Below are 21,137 nucleotides of genomic sequence, written 5' to 3' on the forward strand. Positions count from 1 at the left end.
CCGGGTTAATCAATAACAAGCATAAACGTCTCCATTCATTCAAAAGATGACACAGTCAGTCTATATTCATACATTAACCGAAGTGCATGAACAAAGGGGTAGTCAAGGACTGTCAAACGTTAGTCTAGGTACACAAAGCAAGCTGGTGAGCACAAGCTCAGCTGAACGCCCATTCTTATCCGAGCATCGCTTTGTCAGGCTCCCGCCTCTCAAAAATGAATTTATTCCATACTGGTCAACCGAGGACAATAGCTTTGCGCAACAGCGAACCCCTATGCTCGCTGCACAATGGAATCCCTGTATTATTTATTTCTATTTTAAATTCCCACTGGAAGCATCAAACCCCACGCCCGGTTTTCGCCCTCTCCCCGCTTCCTCCGGAGACGCGTTTTACTGCTGCTGCTCCTCCTCCTTCCTTTACAATGGACATTCTTCGGAATTAGGAAAATCTAAATATTCTAATAATAGCACCCTGAGCCCCCATCTCCCGGCCTAGCCAATTAGCGGATCCACACCAGAAGGGTGGGACTCTAAATCTTCCGTTAGCCAATCACAGAAGCCGGTAGAAGCCTTCGGCTTCAACCCGACACTTTTTGCGCAAGAAGGAGGGCGGGCGAGCGAGAGGAAGCCGTCACGGTCCGCGGGCCAATTGCGACCGGGGCTTCGGCGACGGGACCAATCGGCTGGCGGCAGCCGTGCAGGCTAGCCAATGGCGCACGCGCGGGGAGGTGGCGCCGCCGCCGCCGCTGCTACTGCCGCCAGGGGAGAAGGGGGCGGAGGCGACCCCGGTCTGGCAGGGGAGGGGGGGATTGGGCCTGGCTGGGCCCAGCCGGAGCCTCCTGCCGCCTGCACCGAGCGAGCGGGGAGAGCGCCCCCTCCCCGCGGGCCCAGCCCAAGTCCCAGCCCGGCCCCCGCCCGGCCATGGGCAACGCGGCCACGGCCAAGAAGGGCGGCGAGATTGAGAGCGGTGAGTGCGCGGCGTCGGCGGGAGGAAGCCGGGTGTGGGGAGCGGGGGCCGCAGTCTGGGAGAAGCCGAGGCAGGAACTGGCGCCGGACCTCCCTCTTCCCTCCCGGAGCGGGGAGTGTGCGGGGGTTTGCGGGCAGCCGGTTCCGGAGAGTGGAGGAGCAGCGGGGGCGTTGCCGCCCGTGAAGCCCGCTCGCGGGGCAGGACACCGCCTTGCCCACCCTGCCTTCACACCAGGTACCCCGGGCCGGGAGTGGGGGTGTTTCCCCAGCCAGGCCTTTGCCTCCGCCTGCCGTGCCAGGCTTATCCGTAGTGCGGGGGTGGCGGGCGGCCCCTCCATGCCTCGTTTGTGGGACACCTGGCTGGCCGGTGCTGCCGGGGGACTTTGGGGGCGATCTGGCCGGTCTGCCTGCCGCGCTCTTCGGCGCCCCCGCCTGCCTCCCCTGGGAGCCTGCGAGTGCGCTGCCTCCACATGGAATGAGTCCCCATTCTTCGCGTTCGCCTTCCCCTCCCATGAGCCTTACTTTTAATGCTTTGTCCGATTTGGGTCCACGTGTGTGTTTATTGGGGAAGGGGGTTTCTAGCATGGAAAAACGGGTTTTAAAAAAATAAATAAATTGGCGAGCTGGGGTTGTTTTCTGCCTCTGGCAACACTGCCTCTGGTCTTGCCTGTGCGCTAAAAACCAGTTTGTGTTGACTTTGTCTGTAACTTGTAGGTCAGTTATCCTCCCCAAATATATCAAACAGATTTAAATACGAAGCGTAGCATTTTCTCTTTTATCTGAAGCTGCTTAGTGGCTGGTACCGAATATGTGCAATGAAGCTAACACTTTGCTATTGCTTTTAGGCAGGTTTGACAGGTTCCTGTTCAATAGACAGCTCGCCCTGTTAAAACACAAATGGAAGGCTACTTAATTCAGCAGAGACAGACGGATGTGTCCGCTACGCCCCACCCCCCAAAGGAAGCTGCAGAATGGAACTGCAAACTGGTCAGGCAGGGCCTCAGATGGAAAGACTAGCAACAAAGCAGGAAGTATGTTTGTAGCGTACCTAGATGGAAAACAGAGAGGTCTGCTTGGATTGCTTTCGAGGAAGTGGAAGGCAGGATTTTGTAGCTGGCGGCACACTTGCAGAACAGTCAAAGAATTAATGCTGGAATAGGACCTCATGAAAACTATTTAAAACTACACACACACACCTTTTGGGTTCTTTCATTTTACCTGTCTTCTTTGGGAGCTTGTGGCATGCAAGCCTGTTCAATTAAGTATGAGTTTTATCTGCCACATTGCATCCAAGCAGTGGGTGTGCAAAACTGCACTGGAGAATTCAGGTCATGTTTTTTTAGGACTAATGCATCTCACAACCTTGTTTTGTATACCAGCATCTTTAACAACTGGGCTTGGGCTCAGTTACAGATAAAAAATGTGAATCAAAGTTACACTGCAGGACTCAGGATTTCTAGGTGCTAGTACTATTCTTTGAACATGGAATTGTCCATCCTTAAAGGCTCCCTCAAAAGATAGAGAAAGTATAGGGGGGAAATGTAGGAAAATTGCAAAGGAAGTGCCAGGGCTTGGCACAGAAAGTTATAAGAGAGCTCTCAGACTTCTGCTCCGTGTGGACTCAGTCCTTGTCCCAGCATGTACTCCTAAATCCCTTCCCAGAGTTGTGGATAGGATTCAGGAACCTTGACTTCTTGTCCATTATTACTCTCTTCCCTTCCCAGCTTGTTTTACTCTGTGATTAAAATCCCATTACTGTTTAGACTGAGGCTGACCCTTTCCCAAAGAGATTATTACACTTAGTACCAGTATGGCAGGATTATATCTGTAGCTTGTAATGATCACTGTAGAAAGAGGAAAGGGCAAGGCACATAGCAAGTGTACAAATTCCTACCCCTACATCACTGCCTTACATTGTTTTAATGTATTCATTGTTTTCAGTACTTCATTCATTTGTCAGCTGTTAACAGTATCCAGGGATTGCCCAACAAGACAACGACAAGAATCCACCAGCAGCCTACGAAGCAATATGGCTAACCTGATCCAAAAACACCCACCCCACTCATACATGAAAACAAAGTTCATCACAGCCAATCACAAACAAACAACCGCACCCTAGGGCAACCCCAACCTCTCACCACCAGAGGAACACAAGCGAATAGTAAAGAGAACCCACACAGGTGACGCTGACACAAAACCCCACACATACATTAAATTAAATAGAAACATCGCCACCTGACCCCATCCCCACCCTCCATGGTCCCCTCCACTCTTCCCCCCTTTTCTTCCTAATGTAACACTAAAGTTGCAACAAATGAAACTGATCTGTAGAAAATGTAACTTGAAAAAAGAGACATTGCACATACTTTTGTAAACCAAGAAACCTTTAATAAAAAATACATTAAAAAAACAGTATCCAGGAATTTAGGGACTCTGTAGTAAGAATGAGATGGACCAATATTTTGGACTTCCTGAACAGCAAAAGCCTGATTTATACTGTTTTTATTAACCACAAAGATAGCTATTGCCAAAGAAAGAGAACTCAACATTGTGTATTAAAAATAAATTGTGCAAATTAATATTTTGTGCAGATACACTTATCTTGTAGAAATATGTCTATGTTTGATTCTAAATATATTTATATTATTTTGTGGAATTTAGAATATATCCTGGAAGGGAATCACAGGTAAATGAGTGACATAGGGTAACATGAAGTGCAAGATTCATAGGTACTTGTGCATGTCTTCGATGATCACTGGTTCTTTCAAAAGCACATTTGTAAATATTAACTGAAGGACTGAAACCTACTGTTATATGTTTAAAACGTGGATTTATCAGCAATCCAAATACTACACCATATTTGAGTATGTGGAATCTCAGGACATGCATAGTTCTGACTCTTAAGTTATTTTTTTTTAGGTAAATGTATACCTTGTCCTTTTATTGTGATCATGGTACTTGGAAGAGGAGTTTGTTAAGTCAAGATAGGGAAAATTTAAGGACACTTTCCTTAAAATTGTCTTGAGTAGCTGTGATTGAATTCTAAACATCCTTCAAAACTTTAGCCTGATCATCACATTTAACATACATGCATGCATGTCATCTAATAAAGTTCAAGTTCATAAATTGATGGTTGTAGCCAAAGCCCATGATAGTATTAATGCAATAATACAGAACATATATTCATAATACAAAAAGACTGCCAAGTTCCTGAAACACACAGTTTCCCTTGTATCTCTCTCAGAACTCCAATTCTAATATTTTGCCTTTTAAAAATCCAATTTACCAGCATCCATAATGTAAGAAAGGCAAGTTCCCAGATACACCAACAAACTCAAATCCAGCTTGATTTCAGATTAAACGTCTGAAGCACCACCACAATTTATAGCAATTTTATCTTAACTCCTTTTTCCTGATTTTTTTTTCTCCAGCCAGTGTATAGAGGGCCATTCTGCATGTTAAAGGTAAAGGTACCCCTGCCCGTACGGGCCAGTCGTGTCCAACTCTGGGGTTGCGCGCCCATCTCGCTTAAGAGGCTGGGGGCCAGCGCTGTCTGAAGACACTTCCGGGTCATGTGGCCAGCGTGACAAGCTGCATCTGGCGAGCCAGCGCAGCACACGGAAACGCCGTTTACCTTCCCGCTAGTAAGCGGTCCCTATTTATCTACTTGCACCCGGGGGTGCTTTCGAACTGCTAGGTTGGCAGGCGCTGGGACCGAGCAACGGGAGCGCACCCCACCACGGGGATTCGAACCGCCGACCTGACGATCAGCAAGTCCTAGGCGCTGAGGTTTTACCCCCAGCACCACCCGCGCATGTTATGGAGCTATTATTGCCACTCAAAAGAAACAGCAGTGTGTGCCTGCTTGCTTGTGTGAACAAAGGTTTCAGAAAGCCATCTCTTGGCCCTCTCTATAAGGGGCAGGATAACAGATAATGAGTGATGTCTCCCACCTGACCATAAATACAAAGTCTGTATACAACACCTTGTTGTAGTCGCCTTCCAAGACTTGGAAACGCAGCTCAATAAAGACATTTAGGGAAACTTGCGAAAGTTGAGATACTAGCTCTAAAATGCTCTTTTTTCAAGAGTGGGTACCAAGGGGGAAATTTTGTGTTTCTAATTAGTTGTAGGTCCCTTCTGGGTTCTGTCCAGAAGATCTAATCCCTTAGTTGTCATCTAGTCAAAAAGCTATTTCCTAGCCTTTGCAACAAATGATTTATTGGCAGTTATAAAATATTACAAAGGCTATTTTCTCAAGTAACAGCATGCATTATATGAGCTCCATTAGGTAAAAAAACCTGAAGGCTTCTGAACACTGGCTTGTTGTAGAAATATGCTCTGTGGACCATTATTCTCTGCAGAGAATAATCCAGTTAGCAACTGAAAGAAATTTAAAGGGAACAAATAGTGATTATTAATTGTTAAATAGGAACTTTAGCACACTATCCACATGATATCCAAGCTGTAATGTTTAAGAAGTGGGACTTTGAAGGAATACTTGGATCTGCCTCTGCCTGCGGCTCTCCTGGTATATGTGTAGCAGTTGGAGGTGGGCTCCCTTGCAGCTTTCCAGTCCAATCTGTCCCCTTTTGTTGCTTTCAACAGATCTGAGGAGCAGACGCAACATTAGACCTGTGCCTCTATTGCTGATGCATGGAACTTCTTTGCAGATTTGTTGTTTGATCCACAAAGAAACTGTGCTGATAAATTTTACTCCCAGCTCTCATATTTGGCAGGATTAAAAAGGAAAACAAAGCACGACTTCAATTAAACGGAGCACAGCTTTAATTAAACAATTAATCCAATATAATGTATGTGAAGCTTTTATGTGAAGTGCACTTAATAGAAGCACTGTTTCTTTTTATTAAATGGGACATCCAGGTGCCTGTGGCTTGGCTGCTAGGCTCTGTGTAAAATGCCTATTATGGAATTTCTGGAAGATAGATGGGTCAAGTAAACTTCCTGCCTACTCTGATGAACTCAGAAGGGGAACAATTCTTGTATTTATGTAGCCTTTTTTAAAAAAAAAATCTGACAACTTAATTATTGTGATTCTCTTTCATTGGCGGCTTTAGAGTTGAAACTAGATAACAACTACTACATCCTACCTTTCCTCCAATAAGTTCAAGGTGGAGTACCTGGTTCTTTCTCTTCTCAGTTTTTCCTCACAACAACCTTGTGAGGCAGCTTTAAGTTGAGAGGCAGTGCCAAGCCCATTTTGTGACTGAGTAGGGATTGTGCAACATTACATGGAGGTCCTTTCCAGCTCTGCAACTGTCGGTTTAAAACAGAGGTGCCTTAGGTGTGGACATCCATACCTTGTTGGACCCCAATTCCTGTCAGCTTCACCTATCTGAAGTAATCATTCAGTGCAAATGATAAATGGATTTTAATAGGCTAGCCAACAGATCTGGAAAAATGCAAATAGGCCTTCTGTTTGTAGCCACCTGCCAAACGTGAGTTGACTTGGCTTCCTGAGACAGCTCTCAGATGTTGATTGGAGTGCAATAGGGGTTACTTACAGACAGTCCTTGAGGTATTCTGGTCCAAAACGCTTGTCAGTTTTTTGGTCAAAGAAAATGTGGCTATATAGGTATCAAAGTTGTGGCTGACTCACTGTTAGTATGGTAAGTAAATATAAATGAAATGTACGGAGAACCCATGGATTGGTAAACTGAACTCTTTCAGTTTAAAAAATAGTCCAGTAGCACCTTAGAGACCAACAAAGTTTGTTCTGGGTATAAGCTTTTGTGTGCATGCACACTTCTTGGTATCTGAATCCGCTTTTTTCCAACCTTGTGCCCTCCAGATATTTCAAACTATAGCTTCCAGCATTGGCTATACTGGCAGAAGCTGTTGTGAATTGTAGCTCCAAACATCTGGAGGGCACCAGGTTGGCAAAGGCTTAAAATCTTGCAGGTATTAGAAATTGAGTTGGTTCATCTCTTGGCTTTTGTGAAAGTGATATGATTTGCCTATGATCTCTCTACCGTATATAAAGTGGAGTGGGTTGGGGCTTCTGACCCAGTGAAAAAAACCCCTATCAGCATGTGTTAATCTGGTTTTAAAAAAAACATAGTTTGGGTGAAGAATGTGAACACAGAGTCCCTGAAAACACACTAAAACTTAGAGAATATGCATTGGTTTTGTGGTTAAATGTTTACTTATATGTCTTCTCACCCTCAAAAGGGCCTCCGGGGCCTGCTGCAACCTTCAAGTGACAATAAAACAAATTATAAAACCAGAGATAATTTCACATCAGCCAACAAATCAAATCCACTGCTGGCTGTAATCGCAGCAAGTAGCAAAAGAACTCCCTGGAGTTGGGGAAAGGTGTTAGGAGTAAGCTGTGATTACCGTAAGAAGTTTCTTCAGAAGATGCAGACAGGAGAGGAAAATGTAAGAAACCTTTATCTGTGTACACTATAAAAATATGAAACTGTTTCCTTGCCCATGTAATTGGCACTCCGTTCTTCCAAGGTTCCGAACAGGCCCCAGCAGTTCTTGCTCTCCTCATTAGGTTCTCCCAGTTATGTGACTGAAGCTGTCTTCAAGGAAGAGTTTGATGTGCATGGGATCCCAGATGTTTTAGGGTTCTTGGTAGGTTAAAAGTGTGAGCTCGCACTGATGATTAAGATGAGAAATTGGAACTCTATTAAAGATCAGAGTAAACTAGCAGGAACTTTTGGTAAAATGAGGTCAAACCTGAGCTTACAAAGCCAATAATGGACTTTGAAAGTTTTGTGCGCTTTGGAGCTGAAGGGTGGGGTGGCAAATATGCCAAGGGTGGTTATTTTCTGTGAAGAGTTGGTATGGTAGGTAAAGGCTAATAAGGAAGCAACAACTTCATTTGTATGAGTAGCACAGTGTCGGGAATGCTTCATACCTCACAGAGTAAAGGTTCAAGTGGTGGTACTTTTGCTACATAATTTTGAAGTGTCTAAGCATCTGTTTCATAGCATGTACACATCTGGGGAGTCAACCAAGGCCGTTCCTTGCCATGTGCATAGGTGCATGTAGCTGTTTCACACAATGTGTCCACCATGTGTAGATCATGAATGATCTTCAAGAAATTACTACAACCCCGTAAGTCAGAATGCAAATTGCTGACATGAATTGGGGCCCTGCTACACCTGTAAGCACTCATTGATTAGTGTAAAAATCCACTCTTTTTGCAATCAAGATGGCTAGTTTAAAATGTGTTTAAAGAGTAATTTACTGCCTTAACAAACTGGAGTATGAACGCTGAGCAGCATTTTGTACATTCCTTTGTAGAATCCAGGGATGATTTCACACTTAATTGGTTGTTGTTGTTTTTTAGTGTGTGAATACTTCATAATACATAGCATTTAAATATTAGCCAGCTCTTAAGTTGCTTGAAGCGTCTTAAAAGCAAAGTGCTGCCCCTTTCATTCTCCTGTGTAGGGTAGTCAGCACGTGTTTCTGGCAGGATTCCTGTGTCTTTTAATGACTGTGACAAGTGGGTATCCAACAGCGGAATCTTGCTGGAGTCACCTGCTGAATTTCTGTTTGGATTGCTGCCGATAAGGGGCGTAGGGGCTTCTTCTGGGAAAAAGATTTGGTAGCCCAAACCCTTAAGTGCTGTTCTCCTTGTCACTTCCTCCAAGATTCTGTGGTGCTTTCTGAAGTGTTGCAGACAGGTTAGTCACCAGGTGGGTAATTTCCGAGGATGAGTAAATGCAACAACCTGCCACATCTCTCTATACTATATTTGCACTCATCCCTAATCACACAGACAAGTGTACAGGCATTCACAAACCACAGGCAGGCCTTCCTGTGCTCCCACTGTTGTTGCCACTGCCATCCTGGGTTGGACGGAAGAAAGAAAGCCAGCAGCTCAGTGAAATAGGCAGGTGGGCAGCCCAGGCAAGCCTTCCTACGTGCTCTCTGTCATTGCTACCACAATATGGGTGTGTGTAGAGGAAACAGGTCAGCGGCCCAGGCAGGTAAACTGGCAGAGTTGGCCACCCGGACAGGCCTTGCTGAGCTCCCTCTGTTACCATCTGCAAAGGGGCGGCGGCGGCGGCAAGAGAATGAAGAGGCCCTCTCCCTGCTGCTGCCAGAAGGAAATCTGCAAATGAAGCAGAAGTGGGGAGATAGGGGAAAGTTTACTGCCCATCTTGTGGGTGGGGATTGAGCCAGTTGTGAGGGGTTGGGTGTGGGAGAGGTGTAAAACGAGAGGATTGGCAATGGGGGTGGGGTTATATAGTTTATAAGTCCTGCTTCTGATTTGGGAAATGTTTTTGGTCTTTGTGCTACTAGCTTCATGCTCCCTTTCTCCTGGGTTGACTGCCTAAAAGACACGCTTGACTCTTCCACTGCCTCCATGCCAAGCTCCTTTTCTCTTTTTCTCAGGCGTGGACCTCATCCTGTTGCCTTGTGGTCTTGGTGCAGAGGGAGCAGCCATCAAATTTCCACAATCTGTATCTATCTGTAGACTGATCTAGCAGTACGATGTGGAGAAAGTTGATAGAGAAGTTTTCCTCCCCTTCATAAAAATAGAACTAGATGTTGAATGTTGGAAGTGCCACAGCACACAAAAGGAAGTATATCTTCATTCAGGGCATAGTTAAACTACATGCTGTCACAAATGTTGTGATGGTCACCATCTTTAAGGCTCCTGGTCATGGTGGCTGTGTATAATCTCACGTGTCAGAGGTGATGTGCTTCTGAATACTGTTTGTCAGGAAGCACAAGGGGAGAAAGTGCTGTTGTGATCGTGACCTGGTTGTTGACTTCCCGTAGGTCTGAGTGGCCACTTTGAGAATAGGATGCTGGACTAGATAGGTCTTTGGTCTGATCCAACAGAACTCTTCTTATTCTTATATCAGCTAGATCTTATCCTGATTTGTTAGTTGCTCCAAGTATTTTAGGTTATCTTTTAAAATGCATTTTATTATTATGGAACAGAAACACGGAACATTTCCTGGAGTTGCTTTCTATATCTCTTAGCCCCTGCCCTTGTTGCTGTTTTGAATTGGGAAGGCAGCAAAATAAACTGAAATTTCAAGAAGATCAAGGTTGCTTATTTTCTCATATGCTGGTGGCTGCAGTAGCAACTTGCCTTCCCTTCCAGTTTTAATGTGTAAAACTGAGCATTGACCCTGAGTACTAAAATCCTTGACTAGAATGATTCGTTTCCTGATCAACCTGTTCTGTTTGTTAGTAGGTTAATCAGACCAAAGACTGTAAAGGGGTCTGTCTACTAAATTACAAAAAAGGGAAAAAAAGATTGGACATATTGCTCAAGAGAACCCTATTATGTTTAAATGGAGACAGAAGCTGTCTAAATGACAATGACAAGCTGGCTTGAGTGACTACTGCCTCTTGCTAACTTGTAGCATGCTGTAAACCTTGGTGGATAAGTGAGGGAGTATTACAAATTAGTGCATTTGTAGTTTGGGCAGGAATAGGAGAGTGGTTTGGGCATCCACAGACCAGATCAGGCACGTTCTTCAGCCATGATGCATTTAAGACTATCAGCGCCTGGCCTGTGGAATGTTTTCTGACAATTCTAGTTAGGAGAACAAACTTGAAGTTTAACCTTCTGTTGCCCTGTGGTTCAAGTGTGGGATTGTGTTGTGAGCCATTCCACTTGTAACGTTTTTGCAAAGGAGTAATGGCTAATAATTGTATTGATCAGGTTAGATAAGACTTACAGGCCAGAGCCTTATTGTAGCACGATACAGTGATTGGGTTTTGGCTCTTTCCTGATGAATTTCTCGTACATGGAAGATTGGAAACTACAAATACTTGTGTGTTCGCTATTTATTTAGCAGCTTTTAACCTTGCTTGTTTAGACTTCAAAAGTCATTTCAGCTGACAGAATTTTTAAAAAAGAAAAAGAAAACGCAAATCATTAAGAGCAAAGAGAAAATGCAACCATTGGACATGCCTTTAACCCAAACACTCTCCTAAAAGGATCTTAAACATTATACTTTTGAAAGCTGATGCAAGACTTCGTTAAATGCATTCCCTAGGGATACTGTTCCAAAGAGTACCCCTCATCCTCCTGCAACAAACAAGGGAACTGTTAAGCATTGCTTTTCCAGTGTCCCCAAGGACATAATAGTGGTGGTATGCCTCTGATAACTTTGGTTCAGGGCTTTAAATATCAAAAATATACTTTGATGTGTGCTTAGAAGCACACTGGCAATGCATGCAAATGTTTGAAAACAGATGGAATATATTGTCAGCAATCTACCCCCATTAAGAGCTTTGCTGTTGTATTTATTTATTACATTTATATTCTACTTCTCTAAGGAGCTCAAAACAATGTACACGGTCCTCCTTTCTTTACCCAGCCCTCCCTGTTATCTTCACAACAACTTGTTCACTAGCCCAAGGTCACCCATCAAGCTTCATGGCTGAATGGGGGTTTGAACTTAGGTTTCTGTAGCCTGGACATTCTAACCATTACACTGTCCATTGCCCAAACATAGCGTGGAGTTTAGCTATAGCTGACACAATAATGTATACTGTAGTTTAACAGTGCTGAACGAAAAGGAAAAAAATGGATGCTTTTTGTGCCATCTGGTGGCCATTTATTTCCTACACTAGTGAAAAGGGTCTACAAAATAATGTTATCCACTGCACCTCTACAAAACTGGGTGTTGTGGCCATGCATACTTCTTTGTACTTCAGCTGGAGAAGATGACCCTGCTGTGGATGGATGCCCCCACACTACCCTGATGGAACAACGCAAGAGAATGCTGTAGAGAAAAACTAAAAGAAGAATTAGTTTTATAAAGACATGAATTCTAAACACGGAAGCAGTGACATGCAGTGATTTTTTTTGTAGGGGAACGCTTTGGGTCAGAAGCACCACCTTGTGAGGATGGTTGCCAGTGGGGGGGGGGGCAGAAGTCTCCTGGGCTTTGAGGAGGAGGTGCCAGGCTTTAATGCTTTAATACTCTAATTTACCAGGAACATTTAGGGGACTAGCCTAGTCCCCCTAGTCAACTGCCCGGAAGCTGGTGAGGTTGGGGAGTACAGAGGACCCTTATAACTGAAGTATACCTGAAGGAGTGTCTCCACCCCCATTGTTCAGCCCAGACACTGAGGTCCAGCTCCAAGGACCTTCTGGAAGTTTCCTCACTGCAAGAAGTAAGGTTACAGGGAACAAGGCAGAGCGCCTTCTCGGTAGTGGTGCCCACCCCCCGCCCTGTGGAACACTCATCAGATGTCAAGGGAATAAACAATTCTCTGACGTTTAGAAGACATCTGAAGGCAGCCCTGTTTTGGGAAGTTTTCGGTGTTTGATCTTTTATCGTGTTTTTAATATTCTGTTGGGAGCATCCCAGAGTGGCTGGGGAAACCCAGCCAGATGGACAGGGTATGAATAATAAAGTATTATTATTATAACTGTGTTCAGTCACCTAGTTTTGATTTGTTATACAAACTTGAACGAAGCGAAACAGCCAATCGGGCGCAGGGCAGCAGGCCTGTGTGCTGAGGGTTCTGCTCTGGCCACGCCCTCCCAGTTCTACAGGAGATCACTGGAGATCAGACCAGGCAGGCCCGGGGCCTGATGTGCTCTGCTCGCGTTTCTTAAAAGTATGTGCCAAAGGCAGGCTCCTGGGCCTCGGAAGGGTTTGATCCTTACTCTTGTTCTTTACAGGGTCTGTCTTTAGGTCTTTTAAGCGGGCTGTTTCACTCCACCACCCCCCTCTCTGCCCCTTGGAGCTGGTCTCCCAGAGAGCTGGCAAAGCGGTAGTATGGATTGGGCCTTCTGGGGAGCCATAGGTGAAGAGAAGCCACATTCCAGACTGGCAAGATGGAGGTCGGAGGTGAGGGGGAGTAATAGGCTGGGTAGCCCGGGGAGGAGAAGAGGCTCGGAGACTATGATGCCAGCCCTCTTGGGGGTCCAAGGAGGGGGTGTTGTGGCTTTGTCTAGGGACAGGTAGCCCTGGTCTTCACCGCAGGGGAGGGAGGGGAATGTGACAGGATGAGTGGAGCTGAGAAGTAGAGAGATTTCCCACTCTTAATGTGAGGTGGCTTCCGTTTGGGCCCAATCGAGGGACTTGGGAAGGTGAAGAATGGCTTTGATTTACTTAGCTGTACCATCTGGCTTCTGCAGGCTGATAATTTAAGAAAAGGTAGGCCCTTTGATTATAACATGCTGTTCGGTCTAACTTAACATAATCCCATCTGGTTACCTTTCCCTGTCTTGGCCTCTTGCAGGTTTGCACTGTGGCAGGTCAGAACTGGGTAGTAATTCAGGTTTACGTTCCTTGAGGGAGAGGATTTTTATTTCTGTTGGGCCAGTTTGTACAAGGCCCTAAAAATCTGTGGTTACTGTGGGACTGAGTTCTTTAGAGTGGAGCGTGGCAAGTGGCTAACAGAGGGAATGTCCACACTTTGGATTCCTATGTTGAATTATTAAGAGAGAGCATTATTTGTTAGGGCTGGTTGATGGTCCTGGAGCTTATTGATTAAATTATGATTGTACATAAGTGTGCTGATTGATACCCAAACTTCATATTGAGAGGTATGTGTGTTATAGTTAAAATGTGTTGAGAGGGATGCCTTTTCTAAGAATTGGGGGGAACTGGAGAAGTTCAGTGTTTCTTATGTTAAGCATAGAATACTTTGCTAATTCTCCATATAGGGAAAGTAGTACTTTGGTGCTATGCAGAAGTAGGCTGTGAAGTTTGAGCTCTGTTTCGATGATGTGCGTAATGTAGAATTAGGCTTTTCTAGAATGGAAAATAATGTTAGTGGTGTCTTTGGCAGACTGGAATGGGAATCTTGGGAAGGCGTGAAGGTTATATAAATGAAGGAGCAGATCGTTTAAGATGCAAGCAGTGAAAATAGGGAAAGTGCTTTTACTCTTGAAAAAGGAATCCGTTTTATCTTCTAGTGAGTTTTGTTTAGGATGTGTGCAAAGAAAAAACAAAGCAAACAAAACTATATAAAGGTGGTATACTTCTGGAAATCAGACTTTCATAAGTTTTTTCTTTTTGTTATACATCTTAATCTCAGCTCCTTTGCTATGGTTGTGCAGTGCGGAGATATATTTATTTTTTAATGCCCAGGAGAGAACCCAAAAGATCACACAAGCAAAATTCTTGATTTTGTTCAGCATCAGGTCCATACTGAAAATCTTTAACTGGGGTCACCAGTCAGTCATACTTGTATTGTTTGTAGCAGATGATCATTACATGGAAGAGTCACCAGCTAACTGAATTTTGCTTTTACAGGCTTAACTGCAGTAGAGTATATGTGACCCACTCATGTAACTTTCCATGTGATGTACTTGTTTGCTTTCAGAAGCAGACTCACCGGGGTTCACTTCAAATGAATGGGTACCTTGTGATGCAGCTGTATAGCTTGGCTTGGTGTGCATTCAGCTTCCAACAGCCAGCGTATGAATAGAGTGCTGAGTGGAAGGCTTTATGCACCCTTCAGTGCTTACTCTTTATTCTTTTTAACATAGGTTGAGAGGTAACAGGTTGAGACGCATTACTTAATTCCAACTGTGCTGCTTCCAGTTCGTGATCTGATCCACCATCTGCGAAGTACTTCAGATGAATGGAAAAGTTCAAGGGACACTTGGCCACAGAAAAGAGTTTTGAGAGAGATGTGGCCCAGCACCATTCCCTGTGGTCCAGCCACCAGAGGGGGGTGTTGCACATGGTTTCTAAAGATGGTATAATGCTGATTGGTTTGCCAGTTTCAGAATGTATGATTCGAGCATCTCTTGTTACCAATTAATGAGAAAAACCATGGGGTGTATGTCACTTGTAATTGTTGGCAAAGTGTACCTTTTGTGCTCTGTGCTCTTTGTTCAGTCATTACTTGGTTTGGAAAAGAGAAAATGGTTGATGATACCTTTTGCAGATAAGATTATCTGTTTCTGCATTAATCACAAAAGACACAAGCATAAGAGACGCAGGTGATCTCAGAAGTTGCCTCAGTGTGCTAGAATGTGTGGAAGTGCTAATGTTGGAGTTGTAATGTGTATTACTATGCCAGAAAATAGTCATGTCGTATATCTCCTTTTGCAAAGCTCTTAGCACATACATGTGCCTCTTGAGAGCAAACCTGTGGCTTTAGAGCTACGGTATATGGTGAGAGAGGGTGTGAAGTACATATAAAGGAATAAGGTTTCAGAAAGTGGAACACTCATTAGCAATGCATTATGTGTAGCGAGGTGCTAAAATATCGCAAACAGTCAGATCCTAACAATGTGTACTTTGGAAGTAAGCCTGCTTGATGCAATGAGAAATCCTTAACATGTAGATAAATCTTCCAGTTTACATCTAGATAAACTTTACAAAGCCATGTAAGGTTGAGGCTGCAAAGAAGGATCACTTTCAAATCCCAAATGATTGTTGCAAGAGCTATATTCGTATCTTCATTCTCTCCTTTGCAATCCTGTTCACAGAGCAAGGAGCCACTTTGAGAGAGGAATGGATTTCAGCTGATCAGCCAGCAAACATAATAGCCATGTCTTTTCTTGCTCTTCTTCATACCTAAAGCACTATCTATAGAAAGTGTGTGTGTGGGGGGGAACATATGTGTGTGTATACACATTGTGAAAACAATATACATCCAGGCCCCATTACATGTAGATGTGTGAGTACCTAAGGTGCAGCTTATTCTGACTTGTACTTATTGTGTAGAGGTCACCGTATTGCACTGAGCCGTACTGTTTTGTTACACAAAGCCTTTAGGTCAGGTTGATTTCTGGTCTACCAGCTTTTGTTGGACTCCCATCTGCTGCAGTCAGCATGACCCGTGGTCGGCTAAGATGGGAGTTGTAGTCCTACTTTAGACTGGTATGCTGGGTTCAGCATTTTGGAACAGGGGACAGTCAGAAGGATGGACAGCATTGGTGAATTTAGCTGCTGGTTGACAATACTACTATTTTATGCTTTATACCTGCCAGCTGTATTGAGAATGAAATCAACTTGTCCAGCCTGGCTGTGGAAAATGTGCATGAGAATGTGTGATATCCTCATTGTGGGGTTCAGACTTGTGGAAGAAAAAAAATGATGTTGCTGTGAAGTTTTGCCTTTTTTTGTGGGGAAGCTGTGTAATGGGATCACCACCCTTTGCAATCTCCTATCAGGATAGTTGTAGCTCAATATTGTTCTGTACCTTGTGTCTGAGAGGCCCTTATTTTTCACAGAATACCTCTTGATTACATTGCTGTCAGCAAACGGAGGAGGGGGGAATTAAAATTCTGACATTTATATTAAAAAAAGCTGTTTGGAGACTTCACACAGACAAAGCCCTAGCTTTCCTGAGTAGCGTGGGCTTACTGGCAAGCTTGCATTAACTATGCAAACCCTGGTATCATGTTACATTAGCGGGTATGGAACTCTGTAAGTGTGGTGCTCCAATTCTAAAGTGTTGCTCTTTGGCTTGATGGTATATCTCTTGATGTCTCAATCTAAACATTGATATGCTGGTGCTGCAAACATCAGGATAAAACTCTGCCAAAAGTTTCTAAACAATATTTTCCATTGAGCATAACTCATTATTTGGTAGTGGTTTGGAATTTTGAATTCAGAAGCCATTTTTAAAACATTATTGCAAGGCTTTATTGCATTTGTTTTAAAAACAAAGACTATTCACCAGTTCTCCTTCCTTTCTCTCATTAAAGTTTTCAGGTGTAATTTAAGACTTGTTTATGAAAATACATAAGACAGAAACTATGCAGGCAAACATAACTGGAGGATTTTACAGTGAAAACTGTGGCTCTCGGCAGCAAACTTGTTAAAGTGCTGGGAATGGATAATGAACTAAAGGGACATAGCTGACTTTCATATTTTAGTTAAGTATAATAATGTGCACAGCATGTATAAGCATGTTTCCGCTCATACCATTTCTGCAACCTCCATTGGTAACCACTTATATTTTGTGCTTGCCAATTAATGGAGGACTCCATCTACTAGTGTTTTGTAAATAATGACAAATGTGCAGAAGCCCGCCCTCTAAAAGCACTAATTGTTGCATATCTCACTCTATCTGGTGAGTGGTACAACTCCCACATCAAAAATTCAGGTGGTCAGTGCTACCTAATTGATTTACATCAGTTTACACCACCAGCAATTACTGAAATGTAGGGAAAGGAATGGCCAGTAGTTAACCACAGTCTGTTAGCAGAAATTAAAAGATTCAGCTTCCCCAACCATCTTTGTTTTAACTAATTCTGATGCAGGTCGTTATCTGATTTTTATTTGCTACCTGTTGCTCTTTACTGTGGCTTTAATGCATGCCTTTTGCACATTGTGAGCCCTCTCATGAACCATTCTGGTTAAGAGGCAGTGTTGAATATGTCAAATTAAATAATATTGCCTGGCGTGTTTTAACTGAGAAGCATTCCTCAGTGTTTCGTTTGTAGCTTCTGTGTGGGAGCTTCATGTTTCTAACCACTCTCATTCTTAGTGAAGTATTCCAGGCTGCTTGGAATGGCAGGGAGTCGTATCGTACCAGATGATTCTTTCAGCCAATTAGGGTGACCCAAGTTCCCAGGGAGTCAGCTTAACCGATTAGAGACTCCCAATATCTGACATATGAAATTGGGTTCATTGTAAGGTAGCAAAGAACAGAAAGAGCTCTGTCAAAAGAATCTGCTGGCAGAATGTGCCAAGAAAGAAAAGTCTGAAATATCCTCAGGTCCCAAATATTCACTTTCCTTTCTGAAAAGGGGGGGGGGGAGGGCTGCATCTTACTCGCAAGTTCTGAGATCCAGTTCTAAAGAGTGTTGTGACAGTCCAGTAGGTGCAGTTGGAAGAGGATGCCACTAAGTACATTCTGGTATTGAGTTTACATAATGAGAAAATTGGTTCCATTACCTATCAATTTGGTACATTTGAAAGATATACAGTGATGAGGTGATATATTCAGACTTCAAAAGAAAGACGTGTTCCATTTCTAAGAAACAAAGCTGATGGTAGCACAGTTTGATTTTGCTTGTTCCCAAGTTGCATTGCCCCAGGACAAGTTGACCCCATATTCAGAGTCTATGAAGAAGAAGAAGAAGAGTTTGGATTTGATATCCCGCCTTTCACTCCCCTTCAGGAGTCTCAAAGCGGCTAACATTCTCCTTTCCCTTCCTCCCCCACAACAAACACTCTGAGAGGTGAGTGAGGCTGAGAGACTTCAGAGAAGTGTGACTGGCCCAAGGTCACCCAGCAGCTGCATGTGGAGGAACGGAGACGTGAACCCGGTTCCCCAGATTACGAGACTACCGCTCTTAAACACTACACCACACTGGCTCAGTAGTATCCTGAATTTTGCTTGCCAGTGGCCACCTCTGAGCAACTGAAGATTTGTCCGTGTGTATATATATATATATATATATATATATATATATATTAATATTTATTAAGGTTTCAAAGAAAAGAATTACATGAATTAAAAAAAATAAGAAAAAGAAAGACAAAAGTAAAAATAAAAGAAAAAATACAAATACAAAAAAAGATAAAAAACACTTTAAAAAATACATCAGTCTTTCCATACCTTACATTCATTTCCTTGTTTCCCTGACCTCCTCACGCCTCCCTTTTTTGTATTCCAATTCAGTTAGTTAATTCAGCAATTTCTTTCCCTCTTTGTTTTTATCTTAGTCCTTTAACATAATATATTATAACTTTGGATTCTTACCTGTTAACAATCCATTTTTACATACACCTTTATAACATTGCTGCTTAAACCACTTAACTTCATTCTGACATCATTCTAACATTCATTAATTTTGCAGTATTTCTGTAAATAGTCTTTAAATTTCTTCCACCGACTCTTCTCCCTGGTCTCGGATTCTGCCAGTCATTTCCGCCAATTCCATGTAGTCCATCACCTTCATCTGCCATTCTTCCAGAGTGGGTAGATCTTGTGTCTTCCAATACTTTGCAATAAGTATTCTTGCTGCTGTTGTGGCATACATAAAAAAAGTTCTGTCCTTCTTTGGCACCATTTGGCCGACCATGCCCAGGAGAAAGGCCTCTGGTTTCTTCAGAAAGGTATATTTAAATACCCTTTTCATTTCATTATAAATCATCTCCCAGAAAGCCTTAATCCTTGGGCACATCCACCAAAGGTGAAAGAATGTACCTTCAGTTTCTTTACATTTCCAACATTTACTATCGGGCAAATGATAGATTTTTGCAAGCTTGACTGGGGTCATGTACCACCTGTATATCATTTTCATAATATTCTCTCTTAAGGCATTACATGCTGTAAACTTCATACCTGTGGTCCATAACTGTTCACAGTCAGCCATCATTATGTTATGTCCAACATCTTGTGCCCATTTAATCATAGCAGATTTCACCGTTTCATCCTGTGTATTCCATTTCAACAGCAAGTTATACATCTTTGACAAAATCTTAGTTTTGGGTTCTAACAGTTCTGTTTCTAATTTTGATTTTTCCACCTGGAAGCCAATTTTCTTGTCCAAATTGTATGCCTCCATTATCTGATAATAATGAAGCCAGTCTCGCACTTTGTTTTTTAATTTCTCAAAACTCTGCAATTTCAGTCTATCTCCCTCTTGTTCCAAAATTTCCCAATATTTTGGCCATTTGACCTCCATATTGAGCTTTTTCTGAGCCTTCGCTTCCATCGGTGACAGCCACCTTGGGGTTTTATTTTCCAATAGGTCCTTATATCTTATCCAAACATTAAACAATGCTTTCCTGACAATATGGTTTTTAAATGCTTTATGTGCTTTGACCTTATCATACCACAAGTATGCATGCCATCCAAATACATTGTTAAAACCTTCTAAAAGACTTGTCCATGTATAATCTGGAAGCTTTTCTTCCACTGCAAATGGCAGGTGTGGAACTCCCAATCCAGATAAGGATTGCAGCAGCAGTAAGAGGTTAAAGCTCCCTGTTCTCCTGCCAATTCATACTGAATCCCTGTGCCTACTAAGTTCCTTTTTTAAAAAGGCCATTAATTCAATTGCTAACTGTGTGAAAAGCATCTTGTACGGCCCTAATTTTAATGGCACATCTATCTGTACCAGCATCTAAATGTTCTCTTTGGGCTTCAAAATGTGTGTAATTAAGAAGGCATTAATTGTCCTTTAGTTGGTAGTTTATATTACGCTACAATAGTTCTGCCAAATGGGGGGGGGGCAGGGGTTGACCCCCAAGTAGTTAATGATATAAGAAGAGCCCTGCTGGATCCAATCAAAAGCTGATATGATTTAGCATCTTGTTTCCCACCATGGCCAACCAGGTACCAGATATTGGGAGGAGGTAGGATATGTGCACTCCAGCAACTGGTATACAGAGGTGTGCCTCCTCTGATCCTGGAGGTAGGATACAGCACCTTTCTCCCCTTTGATGTAGCAGTATTATGGTAAAGGTATTATGGGTACAGAATTTACTTGTACAGACCATTTGCTGTCATCCCAAACTGTCCATTCACTTAGCCTTTCCAGTTACTGTATTTTCCGTCTATAAGACGCCCCCATGTATAAGACGCCCCCTATTTTGGGGGACCCAGAATTAAGAAAATGGGGGGAGATGTAGCCGTGTACAGTATAAGATGCCCCCTAATTTTTGACATTATTTTTTAGGGGGGAAAACCTAGTCTTATACATGGAAAAATACAGTAGGTCTTCTTCATCTGGTTGGACTCTTGCTCAGCAGCTTGCATATCTGCTTGTAGTGTTGAAGGGTAACCCTGTTAAGTCAGAGGCACGGAAATTGCTGAGGAGGGCAGAGCATCTCAAGGACTCTTCCACCTGTCCTCTTGGTGTGCCATTCCATGTCTTACACAACCATTGCTTTCTGCGGCTGTGGCTGGTTGCATTTATTCCAGCATGCTCATTAAAAAATATTTTAAGCTTTTGTGCTGAACCCGTCAGAGATTTGCCTCCTGGGATGACAAAAAAATAATAATCACCTGATCTAATGAAGCCTCACCTGCACAATGTTTAACCCTTTCTGTGTCTTCAAAGGTGAGAACCTGTTTGTTTTTTAATGCCACAAATTAAGATTCCTAACTTCTTGAGAGCTTGGAAACCTGGCAACTTATCTGCAGTTAGTAGCTCTACCCTGCTCTAAGTACTTGGTTTCTACTACTGCCTACAAGTCAGTCTGGGAAGGAAATTGTTTGCTCTACTTCTGCTACATATCACATTGATGTATTTGATCTGGATTGATTCAGCTGAATTGTAG

At 43.2% G+C, this 21,137-nt stretch overlaps 1 protein-coding gene and 2 long non-coding RNA genes across 5 annotated transcripts in view; 2 read left to right on the top strand and 1 right to left on the bottom strand.

Annotated features, from left to right (window-relative positions):
* The first annotated feature begins 747 nt into the window (after nt 1–747).
* PRKACA (protein kinase cAMP-activated catalytic subunit alpha) overlaps nt 748–21,137 on the top strand; it is a 59,565-nt gene continuing 39,175 nt past the window's right edge. The window contains exon 1 of one of the 3 annotated variants that reach the window (XM_083489571.1): nt 748–967. In XM_083489571.1, the coding sequence (XP_083345697.1) occupies nt 922–967 (46 nt within the window). In that variant the 5' untranslated portion in view covers nt 748–921. Of the gene's footprint in view, nt 968–12,448; nt 12,547–12,728; nt 12,780–21,137 lie in introns of those variants that run through there. The other 2 variants (XM_083489570.1, XM_083489568.1) reach the window with 2 other exon arrangements.
* Nucleotides 1,090–2,984, top strand: LOC310700306. The gene is made up of 2 exons (XR_014522561.1): nt 1,090–1,201; nt 1,812–2,984. It is a non-coding gene; the product is annotated as an uncharacterized lncRNA (long non-coding RNA).
* LOC310700308 lies at nt 11,509–12,689 on the bottom strand. The gene is made up of 2 exons (XR_014522563.1): nt 12,596–12,689; nt 11,509–11,715 (listed from the first exon to the last, which is right to left on the bottom strand). It is a non-coding gene; the product is annotated as an uncharacterized lncRNA (long non-coding RNA).

This window comes from Podarcis liolepis (genome assembly GCF_965112155.1).
Source record: "Podarcis liolepis genome assembly, chromosome: 2".
Taxonomy (NCBI): domain Eukaryota; kingdom Metazoa; phylum Chordata; class Lepidosauria; order Squamata; family Lacertidae; genus Podarcis; species Podarcis liolepis.